We start from the raw sequence: 22,447 nt of genomic DNA, 5'->3' as shown, positions 1-22,447 counted from the left end.
TGCTGGAGTTTATCCTCTTGATGCGCACTTGTTTGGTGTTGGTTTTGTTTGTTTGTTTTGGTGAAGGAGCATTTCTGAAGACTTCGCATTATCCAGACATTTAAAAACAGGGGAAGCCTGAAAATAAAGTCAGGTGCTCGTCGGCCAGTTTCGCTTTCCGAGGGCACCCTGGAAGCCGAGGCTTTCGGCGCGGCCAAAGTTTGACACAGCCTCGTCCAGGGAGCCCTCACCGCGCGGCTCCCGCCGGGCAGGGCAGGCCCAGACCGTCCCCGCGGGGCCCGACCCGACCCTTTGGGGCCCGGCCCCTCCGCCCCCGGCCCTGCCCCGCCGCTGACGTCCCTCCGCCCGCGGCTCCCGGCCGCCCTTTCCCGCTCCCCGGCGGCGGCGGCGGCTCCCCGCGGCGGAGCATGGCCCCCCCCGCGCCCCGGGCGCTGCCGCTCCCGCTGCTCCTGCTGCTCCTGCTCGTCCTCCAGCGCCTCGCCGCCTCCCCCAAGCTCAACATCCCCAAGGTGCTGCTGCCCTTCACGCGCGGCACTCACGTCAACTTCACGCTGGAGGCCAGCGAGGGCTGCTACCGGTGGTGAGTGCGGGGAGCCGCCACGGCCCGGCCGCACCTGCGGGGAGCGAGGGAGGGACGGAAGGAGGCGGGGAGGGAGGCCCCGGGCCTCCCGCGGAGCCCCCCAGGGAGAGGCCGGGCGGCCGCCTGGCGGACTGCTGCCCCGTTCGGGGCGCCCCTTGCACCCGCTGCAGGGGGGCTGCGTGCAAAGGATGGGGCCGAAGGGACCCTCAAGAGCCACTAGTCCCAAACGTGCCCCCCCCGCCGGTCCTGCAGCCCCTCAGTGCTCTGGCACCCTGGTGGCAGTGCCCCGCTGCACCTAGAAAGGGGGTCCGGGGTTAGGGTGCGGCAGGCGCCCAGCTGCAGCGCAAAGCTGAGGTGGGGCGGAGAGCCTCCTGCTGAGGCGGTAAGGGGAGGCCATGTGTCACCTGGGGAAAGCCAGGCCAGGTTTTCCGAGATGAACGTTCCCCTGGTTCCTGGGGGCCTCCAGCAGGGCCCTTGCACTCAGCACCCAGAGTCCTGGCGGGGAGGCCCACGTGGGAGCTGAATCTGGGTTGGGTCAAGCACCAGGGGCTGAAGGCAAACGCCTCTGTGTGCACAGGTTTAGAAACTGTCGCGGCCTTCATGTTAAGTAAATGTTATCAGCTCCTTATCCTTCCTTTAATATGCCAGAATTGTAATTTGGATCAGTAATACGCAGGAGGTACCCACCTGAAAAAGCTCTAGCAGTCAGGAGATGTTTGGGATGATGCTTCTGTATGTGCCAGATGCTAGTAGCACTTTTTAGTTGTTAATTGTGGCTGACAGTTACTAAAATACATTTTCTAGGGCTATTTTTTTTCTCTGTGTGAGTTTTTCTGGCGGGCCTATGCTTCTCATCCCTGAGCTAGTTACAGGCCTTTGATCTGTGCAACTTACGCACGTGAGGATGTTCACATATACGAGAGCGGTAAGAAGAGCTGTGCCAAAGTTGACTGAGAGCAAGTTACTTGATACAGCTGCATATTGTCACATAATTTAATTTTATGCACCATTTTAGCAACAAACTCACAAGTACAAGGCTTTTCTTTTTTCTTACTGTAATCTGTAAAAACTGAGTCCTTTAAAGAATTTCCTGTGTGTAGTAAGGTACATTCTAGAAGGGTAGAAAACTCGTCAAAGCACTGGTAAAATCTGCAAGGTATAGATCGTCTTCCCTGTTTTGCCAGTGCCCTGCTGGGGGATGGCTACAGCCATTCATGCATGTGCCAGACGCTGTCTGTCAGAAGCCTGTAGGTGTTTGTAAATCTCCGGGACCTACAGATGAAAAGAGGTAAGAATGTACTCCAGGGAAATGCCCGATTTGGTCCGCATGCATCTCAGCTGAGCGTGTTTGTAGGCACTTCAGAGCATGGTACGCTGGTGCTGCTTACCAGCTACGGGGTCACAGCCCTTGTGCAGATGCTCTTCAGTCCGCTTTTCTATCCTCTCTTCTGTGTGCCTTCAGAGATTCATTTCAGTTGAGAATTAAGGAAACTACACTGACTTCATACAGTGTGCCATCGTTTTCTCTACTGGGGTTGTAAATGTGTATTTCTTCACTTCTGCTTTGCAGGGGCTGGCAGGATGTGGGTGGTAAAACTCAACATGTGCTTACAAAATGATCAGAGGAAGCAGTAGCTAGGGGGGGTTGAGCAGAAGCAGAAGTACTCGCTGCAGTGCTCTGAGCACGTTTGTTAGACTGCATCTGTGGCTCTTTCCCTCTATATCCTTGCCCTTGAAGTCCTTGAACTGTGGGGTATTGGGAAGAACTGTACTTTAGAGGGGCAGGTTGCTCTATATTGACTGGCTGACAAGTTTCCCGTACTTTTCTGAAAAAGTCGTTGGCAGTAGCTATTACTGGAAGAAGGCCGTTAAACTGAACAAGTTCAGAAGTACCAAGCGTAATGACTTCAGAAGTAGTGACTGTATCTGTAAGATGGGGGGGGGGGCTTGCATATGTGAAATCTGGAATTCAGAGCAGAAATGATCAGATTGGAGCTGTGTCTGAAGAAGGGACTGAGGTGCTGCTGTAGTGTAACAGCTTTCATACGCTGCCTCCTACCCCCCAGCCACCCATGTTATACAACCGATCTGCAAATGATGTCCTTTGAGTTTGTGAAGAACTGCATCAGTCATCCCAAACATTCAAAATTCATACCTAATGTCTTGAAAAATCAGCCTATAACATGTTGTGACTTAATTGCTTTCCAGTTTTTCAGTTTCTGTGGTACTCTGAGAGAAACCAAAACCTACATGCAGTGGTGCTGTTGCAGTAGTTGGCTGGCAAAGGGCATTTTCTAGCTCCTTATCTCGTGTTTCTGATACTGGTTTGTAGATAGGTCTTATCAGTCCATGGGATATATGTGATGGCTTACAGTACTCTAAAAAAATACGTTAGAGTTGCTGACCAAGGTCTGTAACTTTGTTTTAAGTCTGGCAATCTAATCTCTGATACTCGGCTTTTTTGTTGTTGTTTTTGATGCCTGTTTTACCAGAGGCCTAAAAAAACGTCTTTGATTCTGACTGAAGAACGGCTAGTATGAGGTACTGATTGTCATTTACCATGTTACGAAGTGACTTGTTTTCCAGTGATTGTTATTTCCTGCTATCCTTGCTCCGTTCTTTGGTTCCCAGCTGTGCTGCATTTCCTCCTTTCAGGGCTGTGGCAGCAGGTAGCAAAACGCTCTCTTGTCTCGAGGAGGTGCCTGCTTTCCCAGTGTGTCTTCAGGCTCCTGCAGACACCAGCAGGAGCTCAGAATCAGGCTGAGATATCTGTGTTGGCTAAGTGACACAGGTCCTGCTGCTGTCCGCATCACCTGCGGCTGGCTCCTGAGGATGTTGGCTTGAAACCAGAACGGGTGGCGTGAGTGTCTGGCATAGATCTTCTGCCAGAGCTGAAGAGGCACAAGAAATAGTTGTGGTTTTTCTCTTAACAAATGTGTCACCCTGCAGTGTAGGTTTACTGTTGGGGAAACAACTTCTGAATCTGATCATATCCTGCCTGGGAAGGAGGGCAAGCAGAGCAGGGACTCCTGTTTCTTAGTTTGTCAGCTTTTGAAATGCTCTTTAGACTTTTGCTCTCTTCAGTCGTGGGTCTCATTTTAGTAATCTAAGTTTTAAGGGTGTCTGCATACGCTAGGGTTTAAACAGACCGGATTATTTGAAATAATGCAAAAATATGACATCTGTGTTTTGGCATTAAACTGCCATTTTTCAGTTTATTTTCTAATTTAAAATCAGGCTAAGCTAATGTCAGAACAACTTGTGCAGACCAACCTTTGTTTATCGCGTTCTCTTCGTGTTGTCTGTGTGTTTTTAAAACACGACGCTGAGTAGCAGCGGGGCAGTGCAGCCTGCTGCTTTCCCTTCACGCAGCTAGACAAGGGACAGAGATAAGCACTTACAGCGAAACGCTTTTGGCCACCTGTTGGCTTGACAAAGCATGCAAGTTGCAGCTGGGCGGCTGGGCTGGACTGCAAAAACTATCACCGCTGGCTTAATCTGCTTCCCCTGAAGTTAGCAGGCCTGTCAGTTGATCACCATTACAAAATCTCATGAGTGCTTCATCCTTGGTTTGTTTTGTGGTGTGTGATGTTTCCATTTGCCTTTAAAGAAGAACTAGATTGAGGATTTTTTTTGCTGCTTTGGTTTCCTATTACAACGTGAAACATCTTAGGAGAGGACTGAGTGAACAACAGAGATAATCTCCCGCTGGGTAGTTGAAAATCCTTAAGATTTGAGGGAACTCTGCCAGGCTCCCTCTGTGCTGCTTTTGGAATGGATTCAGTTCCCATCCTTGGTTCTCTGGGAATCTACTTTTTATCATACGACTACAGTTGCCTGTATGCTGCTCTGCCTCTTGTTTGTTCATTTTCGTATGCCAACAGTGTTAGCCCTGAGAGTGACTAGCAGTAAGGCACATGCTGTATTCATCAACCCAGTCTTACCGAACTCTTGAAAACCTTTACTATGCAGTTTCTCTCTGGTTACACATCTGCCTGTGTAATCCTAAAATACTCGATCAACTGACAGTTAAGGTGCATCTCTCTCTGCAGAGGTGGATTTTTGTTCATATAGTCAGTTGCTTTTAGTCTGAAGATCTGAAGAAGCAATGCAGTATGCTGAAGCAATAAAAATTAGCAGAGTATTGCTAAATTTAAGAAAAAATATTTGCCGAATCTTTAACCAGCTGATAAACAGATTAAATATAATCCTTGAAGTATTCATAGGTGATATCTCAGAACAGTCCATGAAAGGTACAGGAACAGGGCCGGGTATATCTGTAAATTATAACCTTGGCATGCAGTTCTGTGTCCAAGGGAGAAAAACTCATGAATGAAATTGAAATCAGCAAGAGGACTGGCTGTCTTTATTGCAAGTTTCATCAATTCCCCTGCAAGTAGGATTTTATCCAGAAGGAAACAGATATTGGGGTTTCTCTTAGATCCCCCCTCCACCACCTCGCTCTTCTTTCTAGCGCCTCTTCCCCTGCCCTGCTCTTTCTTCTAGACGCTGGTATGGGATTGAGAGCTAGTGCCAGAAATGCTTCCCATTGCTTGCTTCTCAGGATCTAATTTTGACCTCTGACAAGCTTAGCTTTCACTATCACACACTGACGTGTTGCTGAAGACCTGCTGAAGACTATTTTAAAGCAAAAGTTTCTTGTCCATCTAGAACACGGTAGTGATCCCTTCGTGTATTACAGCAGAGTAATGTCACAGACACAGACAATGTCACTGCAATACGCAGCCTTTTTGATTAGTGCCTTATCCTTTGCGTACTTGGCCCTGAATTAAACGCTGGTTGAAAACAGAATGTGTGTTTTTTAATGTCGCTGAATGGTATCGAGGGGTCATCAAATATTTCAGAGGTTAGTGTTTTAAAAAAAAAAAAAAGAAGGAAAAGAAAGACAGACCATCACACAGACCATTTCATGAAATAAATCACAACAGGCCCCGCTTCACCTAACAAGTTCAGGCAGTTGCCTAAGATAAACAGACATCCTATTGGTAATAAAATTAAAAATGTATTTGTATTAGGGAAAAAAAAGCTATAAAATCAGCTGATGTTCTACCTTTACCAGGTAGTCCAAATAGTATCTAATCACTCCAGTGTCAACTGAGAGTTAACCCATAGCTGGCTGTAAAAGCTTAGAATTGTCTTTATAATTGGAGTATGTGTAAGTTTACAGCTAAAATTTAGTACAAACTTCTAGTTTTTCTTTGTTCCTGCCTTTTTCTAATCTGAAAAATATCCTGGAATTAGGTTTAGTTTCACAACAGTGCTGTTGGTGCTTACTGTAGTGGCTGTGTGCTGCGGTCCTTGATGGTATATTAAAAGAACAAACACAAAACACGGTGAAACCCTTGTTGCGTAATAAACACAATCGGTTTCAGAGTACAGAAAAGCAAAATATCAAATTAATCAAGAAATCTCATAGCAAAGATTATTCAGCAATGTGAAGAACTAAGTAATAGTAAAAGCCAATTCCATACGTATATGCTTGTTTAAAAAAATGCCTGCCTGCTTATTAAGGGAGATCTGCACCCTCAGCTTAAAAAGTCTACAAGCCAAGTACAAAAAAAAGTTTGCATGCTTGTGAATACCAATGTTGTTTAAAGAAACTTGCTAAATGTTGGGAAGCTGCTTCATGCTTGCCTAGGTAGCTATAGAATAACAGGAAAATAACTAATTGGTCATTCTTTAATTAATCACTGTGTAGGAAATTCAAATGTACTAATAATACAAAAAGTCATTATTTTAGGAACAGTGTAACCCTGGTATAAAAATGCTCATATTTGTGTGCGTTGCTTTTAGGTATCTAGAATATAACAAACAATTTTGAGGTTTAAGCTTTTAATTGGGGTTTAAATTGTCCATTGCTTCCTGCTGCGGGTTGTCATTTCCTTGATCAGATGAAATATTTTGAAATTTCTGGGTGAGCAATTGCTGCTGTTGTTTCAAAACCCTTTAAAACTCGTCTTTCTGTGAGCAAAACGTTGGAAGCACACCAATGGGATGAATTAATAATTCATTGGATTACTGGATCTTGCCCAAGATAAAAATATGATAATGCTCCGCAGTGCCTAATGAACCTGTACGCCTCCATTAGCATGCACAATTAAAAATGTTCTGACTACTCAGTGCCCTTGGATCACCAGCTTGGGGGCCTTGCTGTATGGACGGGTGCAGTGCGATACGATCCAGACCCACGTGCAGGGAACCAGAGAGGTGGCCCAAGCTTATTTGCTTCCTGAAGCCCCTGTAAGAAATGCTCTCTTCCTGTCTTAGTGACTGCCTCGAACAAAGTGGGTGGTGGTGTTTTGCTTGACTGGACTCGTGGACCAAGTCGTGCTTTTTGTTACTTAAATCTGCAGACCCTGGTTTTATCTTACTGCAGTGATTGCAAGCCAAGTTCCTAGACTGCGATTGTTAACTCCAAGAAAACTGAGCATGTTGTGATACCTTATTTTTTTTTAAATGGGTACATTTTCAGTCAACAAGAAACTTGTCTTCCCTGTTTTGTTCCGGTTGGCTATGCCAGTAACAGCAGTGGGTACAGCTGGTGCCTGCAGAGAAGGGCCTGCACGCTGCTGCTGCTGGCTCGAAGCCCCCCGCCAGCCCCCTGCCAACTTAAAAGCTGTTTCCTGTAGTTCCCAGGTAGGTGGCTTTGAACCTCCTCCAAAGAAAAGCCTGAATCAGAGCAGCTCTACCACCTTTACCAGGTGGGATCCTGGTAAATGGTTTAGATTGCATTCGTCAGATAACTCGATGGCTTCATCAGAACTGCTGCCATCAGCTGGGAGAACAGCTCCTGACTGGCTTTGTCCTCAGGGCGTGCTTCCATTGTTTTAGTCCTTCAAAGGACCCTCGTGAAAGAGCTTGGAGTCATGAACCCCGACCAGCAGCGATGGCTGCCAGGCACCAAGATGCTCCTGGTGGGAGGCATTTCTGTGTCCTGTGTCCCTGTGGCAGCTCCCGCAGGGGCAGCACCAACAGATGGGATCTGTCCTGCTCCTGGGGCACAGGGGTGACCTCCTGGTGACAGCTGCTTTGAACACTGGCCTCAGCTGTATATTGGTACACTCAAATTTAATTTCAAGAAGCTTAGTTTTCTAATATTTAATTCCTCCCCCCACCCCAAAGTAAGAGCTGGGCTTCCTGTGAGCTTTCCTTGAGTTAATTTCTGGAGCAGTTATCTTCAGAAAAGCCATACAAGTCAGAGCAGGAAGCAATAGATGCATCAATTTTAGATCAAAATTCCTTCCATATATGCTTAAGTTTCACCAAAGATACGACTTTGCATGTTTTACAGCATCGCATACTTTGACTAAACAGAGTAAATCAATACTTCTTAATTTCTTAATTAAAATAGTGTTCTCACTTGTTCAGTCACAGCAAACGTGTGTAATTGTGATGTTCTGCCATCAGGAGGCCCCTGCCCCCCTTTTTTTCCAGAAGGCTGTCTCAAACACCTGGACGCCAGTGACAAGTAGTGAATGGAACTTTTCTTATAACTGTTAGCTAAAACTGTTTTACCTTCTACTTCAGTCTTGTGTGCGTGTGGTTTTGCTCGTTGTTCCACACCTCTAAGCTAATAAATAGCCAGGCCAGAGGTTTTGTAGTTCTGGAAATAGCTGGAGATAGCTCTCAGGCTGAATTGCATTTAGCGGTGAAGTTGCCACAGTAGAGGGAAATATGCTTTTGTCTGTCTGGGCTCTGGTGGGCCTCTGGTTTGTGCTTTCCCCCTTTTCCAACCCAGGCTCACTTTTGCTGAAGTCCCTGGTAAGCTGTTGCACTCCATCTACTGTGAAAGTCAAATTCTTACTATGTAGCACATCTAATGTAAGTTATTTAGATGGTTTTTAAACCAACCCTTTGACTTCTCTCTAGCAGCAGTTTAACTCCTGCTAATGCAACTACATAATCTTGTAGGTCCTCCACCAGACCAGAGGTTGCAAGCATAGAGCCGGCAGACCAGGGCGAGCGCCAGTGTTCGCGGAAGGCTGTTGTCCAGGCACGGTCCTCGCAGCCCACGCGTCTGACAAGTATCATCTTTGCTGAAGATATAAGTAAGTTCTAACTTCTGTAAGCACATCATGCTTGTTTTGGACATCCTGGCATCATCTAGAAACAAAGTAGAGATTTAAAAGTGCATGAAACAACAAGTGTCCATTCAGATGCTTAATCATTTTGCACTTTCCATAGGCTGTTTTTTAAAGTTCTGTTTCTTAAAGGCCTGGAATTACTATTGATGAAGCATCCAGAGGAGCAGGTAATTTTAAAAAAAAAAAAAAAGGCAGTGATTGTGGAGGCTGAAAATACTTTGGCCTTTAGAAAGCTGGAAATTGCCTTTGTGTCTATCATACAACGTCGCTGGTTAGTTCTTACAGTGACAGGTATGCAAAAGCAGATGGCTGAGTAAATATCTTGCAGTCACTAAATCAAGCAGGATATAGGGTTTTATGGTCTCTGGGTAGCAGTCATTAAGTTCTCTAGGACACAAGCTGTGTCTGACAGTTCTGCTGTACAAACTCTTAATATGCACTTAAAGTGTCTGTCACTGTTAGCGTAGTTGGAAATCACAATTTTTTTAAAAGATTTATTCTGAAGCTCAATGAGGAAGGGAACTGTGAGGAAGGGAACTACTTTTCTTGCTTGTTTAGCCCCAGTTACCACTTGACCGAGAGTTTCTTAGTCAAGGTCTTGACCTAATTTCACTTCCTTCAATGTCAGCGTCTTGTGTCATCAGCTTAAATTTGGGGTGAATTTTGTCTTGCTAGTGCTATTGTTTGGATGATGAGCACTTCCAGTGCTGCTGATTCATGTGCTCTTTTTAACATCTCTTCAAGCGACTGGACAAGTTCTTCGTTGTGATGCTATAGTTGATATAATTCATGGCATCCAAATTGTGTCCACGACAAGAGAACTTTATCTTGAAGATTCACCACTAAAGCTAAAAATTCAAGCTTTGGATTCTGAAGGTAAGCGATTTACTCGTACTGAAACTCTTCACTGTTTGGTATGTGCACTGGTTTTATTTGCGACACAATTTGAATGTTAAGCCAAGCAGAGCAATTTAAAGGGAGTTCTCTGGATAATGCATTCAGTGACCCATTATTTTCCTTTAGGTATAAAACCTACATACCCAACTACCTGAATAGGAAAATCAAATGCTGCTTGATTTCTAACGTCTTTTTCTTGCCTTTTTTCCTTACTTGCCCAGAACAACTAATTCTGGTGCTAAGAGCATTTTAAAAATCAGGTTTTAAAATCATTACAATGAAGATATCAGCAATTAGCAATCCTACCTTCAGGTCAGGAGTAAGAATGTAGTGGAAGAAGACACAACACTTGTTCTGTTGAAATGTCATGTCAGGATTTAACTAGACTGAGGAATATGAAGTAGTCTTTTTTTTTTTTTTTTTTTTTTTTTCCTTTTGAGCTGAGATGTTCTAATGAATTTTGTGAAGGGACGTTTTGCGTCCAGTCAAGCATACAACAGGACATTCAAAGATGATATTAAGGACCAACCACCAATTGGTTGGATCAGTATTTTTGATTATTATAGAAGCACTTCTTCTTGGGAGGTATAGTTTAGATTTAATCCATATCCAGTGCATATGGGTCAAATCCATAATTATTTAGTAGGAGCATAAAGCTGCTTTTGATACTGTCTCTTGCATCAGAAGGAACTATGGTTCTGGTAAGAATTTCATACTTTGTTTCAACAATCAATTTTTATGCACACATGAACACTCACATGGACTAAACGATTTTTAGGACAGCTAGTGGAAAGGAAATGATATGTAAAACAGCTATAAAAGGTTGAACTGTTCATTTTGAATAGTTAATGAGCCCATCGTATGTTTGTTTAATTGTAAAACCACAAGTGTTAGGTTATGTATGACGACAATGTTAATAATGAAAAGTAATTTTGTTTTCTTATGCTACATGTAAGACCAGATTCTTGGTTTGGTGTTTTGACAACCTGTCAAGCATACTCAGTGGACAAATTTGCCTTGGAAGCCATCCAACTTTGAAGTTTGAACACAAGCAGTGGTTTAAAACCCAGGGTGAACTTTTAATCTAAATGATTGAAACAAAATGTTTGTTAAAAGCCTTAGGACTAAACATCCCAACATAAATTTAGGGGATTGGAATACATTTGAAAGCTTTGAAAATCAGTTCCTTTTGATCCAAGTAACTTGGGTGTCTGTGCTTCTGAATTCAAGTGTTTTTTTTTCTTAATATTAAGAAAGAGGAAAAAGTCAAAATAAAACGTTTATTCAGTTCTATGAAAATCTGGAAAAATCTACTTAGTTTTGCTGAAAACTTGCACACCACACAGAGACTGAGTACGTTGTATTAGTCAGTGTAGTATGCAACCTAGGTTAAGAAGTTATGTACCAACTGTGATCTGTTTGGGACAAATGGTGATTATTGCATCTTATATTGCCAGATTATTGCATCTGGTATGTGTTAGATCATTCATTAATATTGATGCTTCCACTCCTGTGAGTACTGATATACCTTCAGGAATAGTTTTGTTCCTTACTCTTCCATACATATTTTCCAGTTTTTCTTTTTTTTTTTTTTTAATAAATATTTTCTACTTATAAAAAGACATACAAAAAAGTCATAATTTTTTTTTACCTGTTGAGCTTTGCTGAAGTTATTTTATTATGAATTAACTAAAGAAGAGTTAAATAAGAGAGAGACTGGTGATTTCATTTTAAGATTTAAATAAGTTTGAAGAATTGTCAGAATAAATTCGAGCTCTTCTGTTCAGTTTCTTCAGTGGTACTGTCACATCTCCACATCTAGAAAGACTTGCATAAGCAAGAGTAGTTTAATTCATGTGAATAAACCATTTTAATTAGGGGAACCTAAAAAAACCCAAACATTCTAGTAATCCTTTTAGGTATTTAGAAAGGGTAGAAATCTCTTAACTTGAACAGAGTTTGTCATGCCATAATAACGCTCATATGACAGACCTTCAGCTTGTTGAAACAGAGGCCTAACAAAATGATGGTTGTCCTGAAATTTACAGCCGTGTTTGAAGAACTGCAGCTGTGTATTGCCTGGTCATTGTAGCAGTGCGTGGAGCTAATACTTTAGGGAGATTTGATTGTTTCCTACTTTTCTGACTTTCTGCAAATTACATTTTGATTGTGTCATAGTAAACTTGTAAAAATGATGATTTTTTGGTTTTACATTTAAAAACTTTGAATTTCTGTGTTGTACTTGCCCCAATTCTGTATGGTGAACTAGCTGTAAAAAATCAGGTCAAAAGGATTTTCTGGAGTAGGAAGAAAAAAATGTTGCTTTTAGTTGACTATAACACTGTTTGAATGTGAAAAAACATTTTCTCTATCAATTTAGCATTTTTTTAAAAGTATTTCAAGACATCTTCCAAAAGCATAAGATAGTGTGCTAAAATTATTGTGGATATTTTTTCAGTCTGGGAATGACAAGCAAATTTATCATAGGACAGTGGTATACAGGGAACTGAAATTGAGTTAAAATGTGAAGTTACTGCTACATAACTAGAATGCTTTGCAAACGTAATCTTTGTAAAACTGACTAAAGTAGTCTGGCGTAGTCTTTGTGAAAGAACTGCTGGGGGCAATTGGGGATCTGAAGTATGTTCGGTCTTCTGGAGAGACGATACAAAATAATTGTAGTTGTTTGATATTCAACTTGTTCTAAGAGCCCTGTGATACCACCACTAAAGGTCAGTAGGGCTTTTGTCTATGGATATCTGAAAGTCTCCATGGTTTATCCTTTTTACTCTCACAGGGGTTTGAGGATGTTGGGAGTACAAGTTAATTCACTAAAAATGCTTGTTTTCCACATCTAATCCCATCTGTGAGGCATCTGGTAATCTACAGTGTTGTGATTTTTTTTTTCCCCCTCATCCCAACTCTTTCTTAGCTGCTTTCAGAGTACCTTACCTAACTGCAGCTTTGACAGTAGTGACCGCCTTTTTCTTTTTTTTCCTTTTTTTCTCTGTTCCTCTTCTTTTTCCCCTGTGGTAATAGTTGAACATCAGGTAGCAATTCCCTCCGTAACTCTTTAGGAAAAATAAAAACCCTCCACATGTACAGTCCCCAGTTAGAGAGATCTACCCATAACGCTTGAGAGCAAATGGATTTTGGGTGGTTCGTCAGTGATTCTCCCCTCATCCAAGGTGTACTTGGTCTTCTGTGACTTTAACCCAAGGAGACACAGCAGGTCCTGCCTCTCCGACAAGTCTCGAATCTGCACTCGCTGTCTCTGTAACCTGATGATATAGGAAAGCTTTTTTACATCAGTAGTTGTATCAAGACTGAATTATTTTCAGAGCACAGGTCTCAGCCAGCAGCAACCTTTGAAGAGCCTGTGAGGTTGATGCTCTGGCTGGCCAAGGCGGCCTGTTTGACACCCTTGTGATCCTGCAGAGACACATTCGGCACTCATGGCAAGTGCTGTGTTACCTGTCTGCCTCCCTGGTGTTGCCTCTGGTAGGGTTAACCTGTGGCTTGCTGCTGCCATCCATGCTGTGGAGATAGCTGGTCCTGTCTTGAAGGAGTAAGACCCTGCATCACCTGGGGAATGCCCACCACAGGTTGTCTTTGACAACCTGAGTTTGTCTTTGTAGTGGGGGACCCCAACAGGAGCCACGGCATCCAGGCCCAATGAATGGCAGTTCCAAGTCTGTAAGGAAGCATTTGTGCTTGTGATACCAGTTTGCTGCAGCATTGTCTGTGTCCAGGCATCACTTCTCCATAGTGCCATAACTTGCTTTTTTCTCCGCTGGCCCGCTTTATTTTCAATTGGAGCAAGAAAAAAAGTGTCGTACAGCTTTGCAAAGCTAATGCATGTATCATTAAAGGAAGCTAGACTTGACTGTGTGTTAAATAACACAGTACCAATCAATTTTAATTATATTGCTATGTGCATTTTGAGTTTTTTGTTTGTAGTCCTATTTATTTGGGACTCAGAGATGTCTGCAATAAGTTGTATACAAATTGGAAAGAGAACATAGGCTGTAAGTTGCATTGTCCTGTCTTAAAATCTTCTTGCACCTTAAAGATGTAATAAACATTAAAGCATAAGAATTTGAGAATAAATTTGCTTTGATTCTTAGTTTAATGTAAATCTGAATGTCAAAGGGAGGAACACGATTGAAAATGTAGTTTAAAACATAGTAAATACTGGGATTTATTTGTCCCAGCTGACACTGCAAGACCCATCTTGAAGATGAGATGTGCGTATTTTATTTTATTTTTGGAAGATGAAGTGGTGTGTGGCATTGCAAGCTAGACAGACAAGTGGTTGACAGAATGATATTGAATTTGCACAGGTCAGTAAAGCAAAATAGATTGTGATTTTTGTAATTAGATACTGGTAGTTCTCTTAGGGATAAGATAAAATTCCTAGGGAAAAAAGCTTGTGTTCCAGGAAGACTTCATGGGTTGTTACTTGTTTTTGTTTTAATTTACTTGCTTGTTTCATAGGAAACACTTTCAGCACATTGGCAGGATTAGTCTTTGACTGGACAATAGTAAAAGACACGGAGGCTGATGGCTTCTCAGATTCCCACAATGCATTGCGGTAAGTTCATTTACATTGTTCTCCAAAAAAAAGCAAATCTCCTGTCCTTTAGGTTTGCAAATATTTCCCCACATCTAGGCAGTTAACTAAGCTGACACCTAAAGTAATACTTGTGTTGATTGTTTTGTGCCTATGTGTACGTCTTTTTGTTTCCTTTTTTTTTTTTTTTTTTTTTTGGACCTACTCAACTTCCTGGACACTCTCATCCCTGTTTAATTTAAAAGCTGATAGCATTAATGAGCAGCCCAGGTAGCTCTAATCCAATAATCCAATGAGTAGAGAACATTTTGTGCGAAGATTTAAAAACAAAACAAAAAACACAACAGAAGGCAACAGAAAGGGGCTTCCATTCCAGAAAGGAGCTCTACTGGCTCATAGAGCTTCAGGTTTCAGCCAACACCCAGTTCTGGCACTGAAATAGCTTTCAGAGTAGCTAACATTTAAATCCGAATTGGCCAAGTGACTGCTTGCAAGCTAGATACAGCTCACAAGGCTAGATGGAATAATTCAATGAAAGATATTCAATATAGTTCCTTTAGACAAGCAATGAACGGAAAGCAGTTGCTTGATAAATAAGCCATGATGGTTAGTTCATTACCAGGTCTGACTTAAAGAATAAATTTACTGGAGTTTAGAAGAGCTGTGTTTTGTGGAAACTGCTATCTGAAGACCTTAAAAGTGCTTTTCAACTCATTAATGAGTTCAGTGTTTTCCAGTGCTCTTGTATAACAGGGGAGATACAGTTTCCCTCTGTTTAATGGAGGTGGAGTTCTTGCTCAGAAGTCAAGGAGCTCATCTGTGGTAGGGGTAGGAAAAGAATGCAAACTGTACGATTTTCTTTACTCCTACAGGTATGTCACCAGACCATCTCTTGCCTCTGTTTTCTTTCTCTTTTTATTCACTATCTTCTCTATGTCCTTTTATGGTGTTGATTTTGTTGTTCTGGTCTTCAGCTTAAAGTAATTGAACTTCAGTGGCTTCAAACAGAAATTTCAGTTTGCATCCTTATTAAACTGCTGAAGGCTACTTACCATTATCTTGATGGAATATTTTTCAAGTCATACTCTGAGAGCTTTATCTTTACACTGACACCAACATACTAAAAGTAAAATGGTCAACAACACTGGGATCCTGTTCTCCAGCAGTGTTGTGCTAGTATTCATTGTATTAAATGCCATGGTGAATTTTGACATTGCTCAATGGGAATGTTAGCAAAAATACATCCCTGACACCCTTGAATCCGACCAGACTGCAAACACGTGAAACGTGGATTTTTCTCACAAAAAACGTTACAGATGCTTCTCAAGTACAACATTAATCAGAACTTCCTTAACATACAGTGATCTTGTAAGATTAAATATTCAAACTCATATAGCAGAGGCTTCAGTTACTTCAAAAACAGGTTCCAACAAAACGTAGATAGATTGTAGGGACGTAGTAACATAGGAAACTGTCTTCTTTCAAAGAACCTGGCTTTATTCATATGATACTTGACTATAATGTGGGGAAATCAGCTCTCTAAGAGAATAAATGACTATGGAAAAAAAAAAAACACAATACCTACTAAATGCATCCAAGCTTCTTCATATCGGTCAAAGTTGTGTTATGGTTCATTAAGCTGTTACTTTTATAAACATAAGCTGTTGGTCTTTCACATCTGCTGTTCCACAATAATCTAGAGAGCTTTTGCAGTCTACACGTAGTGTAAAAACTGGAGGGATCATTGTAGACAACATGTGCAGTTTTCTGATATCTTTTTAAGGCTGACAAACAAGCTTCAAACAAACTTTTATCAGTCACGCAAATTAACTGCAGATATGTACAGGAATAAGTAAAATTTGGATATCTGGTCCCAGGCAGACATCTTAAATTTGCTTAAGACATGGAAATGGCTGTGAATAGATGGTAGTGGTGTTTCTGTGTGGTTTTACAAAGATTGGTTTAAATTTTTCTGCTCACTTCTCTTTTCACCTTTCAGTATACTCAAGTTTTCAGAATCCACTTATATTCCACCCTCGTATATACTGGAGATGGAAAAAGTTGCCAAGCAAGGAGATACCATTTTGGTGTCTGGAATGAAAACAGGGAGCTCTAAATTAAAAGCAACAATACAGGAAAACGTCTATAAGGTAAGAAACTTGAATGTGATGTTCTATTTTTTTAATTTAGTTTTATAGTCCAGTGTTATAGGAGTACTGTAAATTTGCCCTGCTGTATTGTTCCTTATGACATCAGTTGCTACTGGGGATATCAGCGCTGCCTTAGTCTTACTGGATTGACTCTAGAGTCCATATCACAGAAGGTGACAGTACTAATTTTGATCTCCATGGAAGGGTTGGAGTTTGCAGTTGCCCTGATGCAGCTGCCCTACCCAGGACAGTGCATGTGCCAGACATTCTTTCTAAACCTGACTCTCTGACAAAGGCCCTGAAGCAGAAGAGTACGCTTCAAGTGCTTCTGTAAGATTTTATTACTCCTGATAGTCATTCATATTACATATATAATTAGAATCATGCTGGGTAGTGCATGCATTGGCCCTTTAGGTTTGTTTGTTTTTAACTAGAACTCTTTAGTTCTTCTTAGAATGAACAAGTAGCCAAAACAAGGATTGTTATCTTGGATATACCTTTGTTTCCTGTTGTGCTTGAAATGAGTGTCATACAAATACTTGGTTAGTTTCTAATTCTACCTTATTAGGTCCTGGTTTCCCAGGAAGGTCTTTGGAATAAAAATGTCAATGCTATAGGAGTGCTAAACTGCAGTATTGGCAGTCTACCTGGTTGTTATATAGAACCGTTCTTACTTTGTAACTTGAAGTGACTGAGTTTTTCAGTTATCTCTGGTAACAGTATGGCTTTTTCTATAATAGCAATAACACGCACAACCATCTCAGTTGTTTGTAAATTCTGACTCCAGTACTTGGCATTTTGCTAGTATCAGTTCAGTTTCATACCTAAAAATCTCTTCGTATAAAATGTGTTTTTTTTCTGAGGTTCATCTCATATCTGCAGTCTGGTTTTGCAGTTTTGTTTTATTACATGTTGTACTTAAGTCTGGTTTAAATAAAAACATTATCTTGGACTATTGAACCTGCACCTGTAAAAAGTGTTCTATGGAAATAATCTAAATCGATGTAATACTAGTAATGTGGCAGAAATGGTAGGATATGTTGAGAAATGTGTTTTTGTTACAGGTTTAGCCTTGATAAATAATTCTGATGAATATAGTTACTCTAAAATTATACAGTATTAGTCTGACTCAATACTTTTTCTTGAGTGCTTGTAGCTTGGTTGGTTTTCTGTTTTAATGTTTTTCTGAATTAGTTTTGAATGAATACTGTCAGCGCAATTGAAAAGATATTACTGCGTTTGCAATTTTTTTGCTTGTGGTTAATAGTTCATGTAAATCTTTCGTTCTGCCAGACAACACGTTTTCAGTGAACATCCCTTGAGCAACCACGATATACAGTTTAAATTATAAAACTGTATGTTGTCTATTGTATTCCTAATGTAATAGACCAGTGAGTTTGATACAGATTCCTTAATGAAGTTATAAAGGATCTCTTTTATGGAGCTGTCTTGTTTTACAGTAGGCAAAAAGAATTTCTGGATGTCTAAACAGTCACCATGCATCAGTCTCAAGTATTCCTATATTCTTCAGAAGACTAAACTAAAACGATGCCCAACACAGACTTGTTTTTCTTCAGCCTTGCACGATATTACTGAACCATGCGTAGATTGGAATTGCTTCTCCATTTTGGTTGCTGGGGAGACTGGCAGTAAAGAGAGAATAAAATCAAAGAAAGTTGTTTCTGGAATGTGTCCAGAAAACTTTCAATTCACTTTTCCTTTTGAACCATGTCCAGATTATTCCTCCTTTGTCTCCATTTCTCACTTTGGAAATGGGTGGTGATAGCGAGTATTTGAAGTACAAGGCATGCTTCATTAATGTTTATGCTTCTGAGATCCATAGCTTCTAAATGGTATAGTGATCTAAATTATCATCAGGCTCCCTGATGCTAAAACAGGAGTTAGGAAAAAGAGTGACTAAAGGAAGTTGTGCTTGAAATTGTGACAGTGGATGAACACAGCTAAGCTACCGCTGCTAAAGCAGCTGCGTACTGCCGTGCAGGATAGGCTTGCACAGCGGTATTAATGCAGGTGCTGGGAAGATACAGGAGCAAGTTCAATAGCAGCACTGCTGGCTTCTGCCAAGCATGTGGTGGGTATCGCTCTGCGTGTACCCTTCTGGGGGGAAGGAAGATCCCCGGTCCCTTTGAGTGATGGGAAAGCTCTGACACCCTCCTGGCACACAGAGCATAATTTGAACATGTTGTTGTCTCTTTTGGATTAACTTGTTTTTGGGGTTGAGGCATAGAGCAGATCTACATGCAATTCATTGTCTTCTGCATTTTCCTGTCTTTGCAAAACTTGAGATGATAATAAAGAGCTACTTACAGAAAGTAATATCTTTCATTATAGATTCTAAGCTATTGCTGCTTGTTATGTTTCAAACAAACAGGTGAATTTATTTTTCTTTTTTTCTCAATCAATAGCATGTACATCCTGCAGAAGTCAGATTGCTTATTTTGGAAAACATCCTTTTAAATCCGGCATATGATGTTTATCTTCTGGTAGGAACATCAATTCAGTACAGAGTTCAGAAAATAAGACAAGGGAAGATTACAGGTTTGTCCTGTTATTTGTTTGTTTTTAACAAGTGTGTGAATTTTTCACTGCAGAGAAGTATTTAATTGGGTTTAGATAGGTTTGTTACTGTATAACAAACAACAGAACAATGAAGGTTGTTTTTCAAAATCACAATGATACAGCCATTTAGGATTTCTCTCGTAAAAATTATGACTATAAAGGATATAATCTCACAAATTTGTTGAGGATGTGAAGGTAAAGGTAACTTAGAATAGGAGCTAGTGCTATCATTTTAGATGTAGTAATATATTTCACATTGACTAAGAAACAGTGTCTGACTTACTAATCTAAATTTAGTTTAAGAATTTTTTATAACAGGGAATGTTTTATTGACAAATGGATTTGCTCCATTTCTACAAGTGTTGGTTAGCTGACTCTACCTCCACTTAAAGGTGTGGAAGTTTGTAATTACATCCCTTGTTTACAAGGAGCCTGTGCTGTTGATAACTTTCCTTAAACAAAACGCAAACAGCTAGATACGAAATATTTGACTAGGCCCGTCAGCAGCTTGTAGAGAAGAATAAAGCAGCAGAAATCATCAGTAACTTGCAGAGAGTAACTTCACTACTTTGGAAGCTGGGAATGAATTGGATGTTAGATCTGAACAGTGGGATGATACCAGTTGAAAACTGAAGCTTCAAAGAAATGAAAGTTAGGCAAAGTAACTCATTTTGTGTGCATGTGTGCTGAACACACAAATGCTGTTTCTGCAAGACATTTAAAAATACTGTTTTAATGCATGCACTAGGCATCAATAAAAATTAATCAGCAATAATTAGCAGCATTCAAACACTGACACACTTGCTTTTATTGTTTCATATGTTGTCTTGTTTTATGTGCAGAATTATTGATGCCGTCTGATCAGTATGAGCTGCAGCTCCAGAACAATGTGCTTGGCCCTGAGGGAGATCTGTCTTGGCCGGTTGCCCAGTTGGACCAGGCAACGTCAGTTGTAACTGCAGTGCAGCAGGGACAAACTAATCTCGTACTTGCGCACAAGAGTATCCTTCCTAGGTGATGCTTTTCCATCCAGATCCTTGTGGCAGGAGACAAACTTTCCACCCTTGGCAGAGCAAAATGATAAAATTACCCACATTTGTACGGATACCCTTGAAAATCAGGAGCACCTGATGGAGTATAGAGAGCAGCACTGCTGTGAATTCAGTCTTAAAAGAGTTGCCTGATGCCTTGAAATATTCTAAGAAATTAGTTTGGAAAAGATCAGTTAAATCATGTCTGCTTTCCTCAGTCAATGTGGGAATGTGAAGGGGCTTTATTTAATTTTTGTATTCAGAGCAGTGTTCTCTGTTGGGATGTCTCCGAAATGCTCCATGTCTTTTGGGATAATGGGGGTAACGTTTATCATTAATGTACAACTAGCTCTAAATATCTCAAGGGGCACAAGGACCCCTAGGAACATGCTGATCTTGACTTCTGTCAAAACTTATCTGTTCCTTTACTGAAACTTCAGGTATTCGCATGCAAGGGGTTTCCAGGTTACCAAACAGCACTATATATGTTGTAAATCCTGGTTATTTAGGTTGGTACTGACTTAATTTTCCTGATTGCTTAATAACGTTTCTTGTCGTTGTTCTTTTGTTGGTGTATTTCTGTGTGTATATATACCCTTTTATTTCTTGTATGACTTATCTTAGAAAAATCATTCATAAAGTTAACTCAATGTGAAATGGGTTTAGTAGTGAACAGTTATTTTCTTTCATCTCTTTAATCAGCAACTTAAAACAATTAAGGGACATCTTAAGAGCGTGGCCACCAGAATTCTAATGTTTTTATTCATTACGAAAAGAGGATGTTGGTCTGTGCCGTTCAATATTTTCTGTTTTGTAGGTTTTACGGTTCATCCAGGTGACAGATGGGTCCTAGAAACAGGCAGACTTTATGAAATTACAATAGAAGTATATGATAAATCAAGCAATAAAGTGTATTTATCTGAGGTAAGTGAAATGTTGATATGCTACTGAGTGTCTGTGTCCTAAATCCTGTCTGTCTTTTAAATTAGTTGAGCAGTTTGTTTACATAGAGCTATGACTTTCAAAGCTGCTTGTTTTCCTTCCCCTGTGCTTTTTTTTTTTGTGTGGTAGTTCGTGTGAAAGTGCCCATTAGAGTGTAAATGCTGTAGAAAAACTGGAAGAAGTGCGCTTCAAATATGTAGCATAGGCCCTGCACTGGAAATTGCAGTTGTGGAGAGGCAGTACTAATGCTGTACTTCATCCACCCCTCCACCTACCTCCCCCAGTATAATTTTGTTACCTGTAGAGGCAGTCTTTCCTATTGTTAAAGAACAAAGCATAAGATAGGCTTATAATACTCCTGAGAAGCTAGCTGTTTCCTTTCGGTTGATTATGGGAAAAGCCTAGATGATTAGCTAGCATTAAAACACTTAATTGTTTGGGTAGTCAAATAAGATGAATTTTAGGTGTTAGGTACCAAATATATTGTACTCCTTAAAAAAAAAAAAGATTTAAATAGTTCATTTGCAAGCAGAATAATTTTATTAAATGATTGCTGTTCAGAATATTGAGTTTCTGTGACTATTAATGTATTTGTACCTGCTTCTTGAGATACAGATTTGAGTTTCAGCCAAATCTCAGAAGAAATGTGTTATTGTGGCAGTATAATCACGTGTTCTTTCCCTTTTGTGTTTAAGAATTAAAAAAAGTAAGAAATTATTGTAAAATCCAAATTTTTAGTGCTATATATATTGCTACTTCTGTGCTAAATTACATATCGCGGTTATCATAAAAAGTACATATTTTCTGTGAAGTTAATGATGTGTCTGAAAAGTATAGTCTTGTTGAAGGATGGAAACTTTCATAGGATAACAGTTCTTATTCAGTTTCAGATGAGCTTCTTTGAACTTTGTTACTGTAAGATTTTCTTATTGATTTGTTGGTAATGTTTATGGCTGTCTATACAGCATTAATGCTAATTATCTGTGGTGATGTTTGTGTAATGTTTTGATTTTAGAATATCAGAATTAATACAAAGCTCTCTGAAGAGTATTTTGAGATCCTGAAGTCGTCTCTGAATGGATCATATCATTATGTGAGAGCAATAAAGAAGGGTCAGACCATTATTGATGCTGCACTGACATCAGTAGTAGATCAGGTATGTCTTTACAGAAAACTGTTCTGCTTTTACCATTAGGCTTAAAAATCACTTACTTGCACAGTAGTGACTCTAGTAGATGGTAGACCTTGTAAAAGGAAAGCTAAGAATTGCATGGATCTAAGCCATTGTTGTTTAAACAGATTAAGTTCCAAATTCTAAAGTCCTTACTTCAGGAAAACTGTCAATTAAGTCAACAGAGGATTTGCTTAAATAAAGTCTGTGGGATTTTGCTACTGAGTGTGTGGCAAATACCTATTAAACTAGTGGTGCACAGCACTTACATTTTTTTTCATGGCAGATACCTTATGTGGGCACATACCATATCCTTGTGCAGGTGCAAAGGTCTTCTCACATTCTGAGTGAATTTTACAATTTATTGTGGTAGGATCATCAGTGTCATACCCTGGCCTTGTTCCGCATTCAGTTACAT

The 22,447-nt window shown here is 40.6% G+C and overlaps 1 protein-coding gene across 2 annotated transcripts in view; it reads left to right on the top strand.

Annotated features, from left to right (window-relative positions):
• The first annotated feature begins 327 nt into the window (after positions 1-327).
• NUP210 (nucleoporin 210) overlaps positions 328-22,447 on the top strand; it is a 66,278-nt gene continuing 44,158 nt past the window's right edge. The window contains exons 1-10 of one of the 2 annotated variants that reach the window (XM_035558266.2): positions 328-580; positions 8,513-8,649; positions 9,430-9,561; positions 14,080-14,176; positions 16,155-16,305; positions 18,732-18,864; positions 19,728-19,886; positions 20,357-20,425; positions 20,734-20,840; positions 21,874-22,014. In XM_035558266.2, the coding sequence (XP_035414159.1) occupies positions 408-580; positions 8,513-8,649; positions 9,430-9,561; positions 14,080-14,176; positions 16,155-16,305; positions 18,732-18,864; positions 19,728-19,886; positions 20,357-20,425; positions 20,734-20,840; positions 21,874-22,014 (1,299 nt within the window). In that variant the 5' untranslated portion in view covers positions 328-407. The remainder of the gene's footprint in view (positions 581-8,512; positions 8,650-9,429; positions 9,562-14,079; positions 14,177-16,154; positions 16,306-18,731; positions 18,865-19,727; positions 19,887-20,356; positions 20,426-20,733; positions 20,841-21,873; positions 22,015-22,447) is intronic. The other variant, XM_050712701.1, reaches the window with a different exon arrangement.

This window comes from Cygnus atratus, chromosome 10 (assembly GCF_013377495.2).
Source record: "Cygnus atratus isolate AKBS03 ecotype Queensland, Australia chromosome 10, CAtr_DNAZoo_HiC_assembly, whole genome shotgun sequence".
In the NCBI taxonomy this organism is placed as follows: Eukaryota; Metazoa; Chordata; class Aves; order Anseriformes; family Anatidae; genus Cygnus; species Cygnus atratus.
Note: the sequence above shows the minus strand (reverse complement) of the source record. Positions and strands in the feature narration are given on the sequence as shown.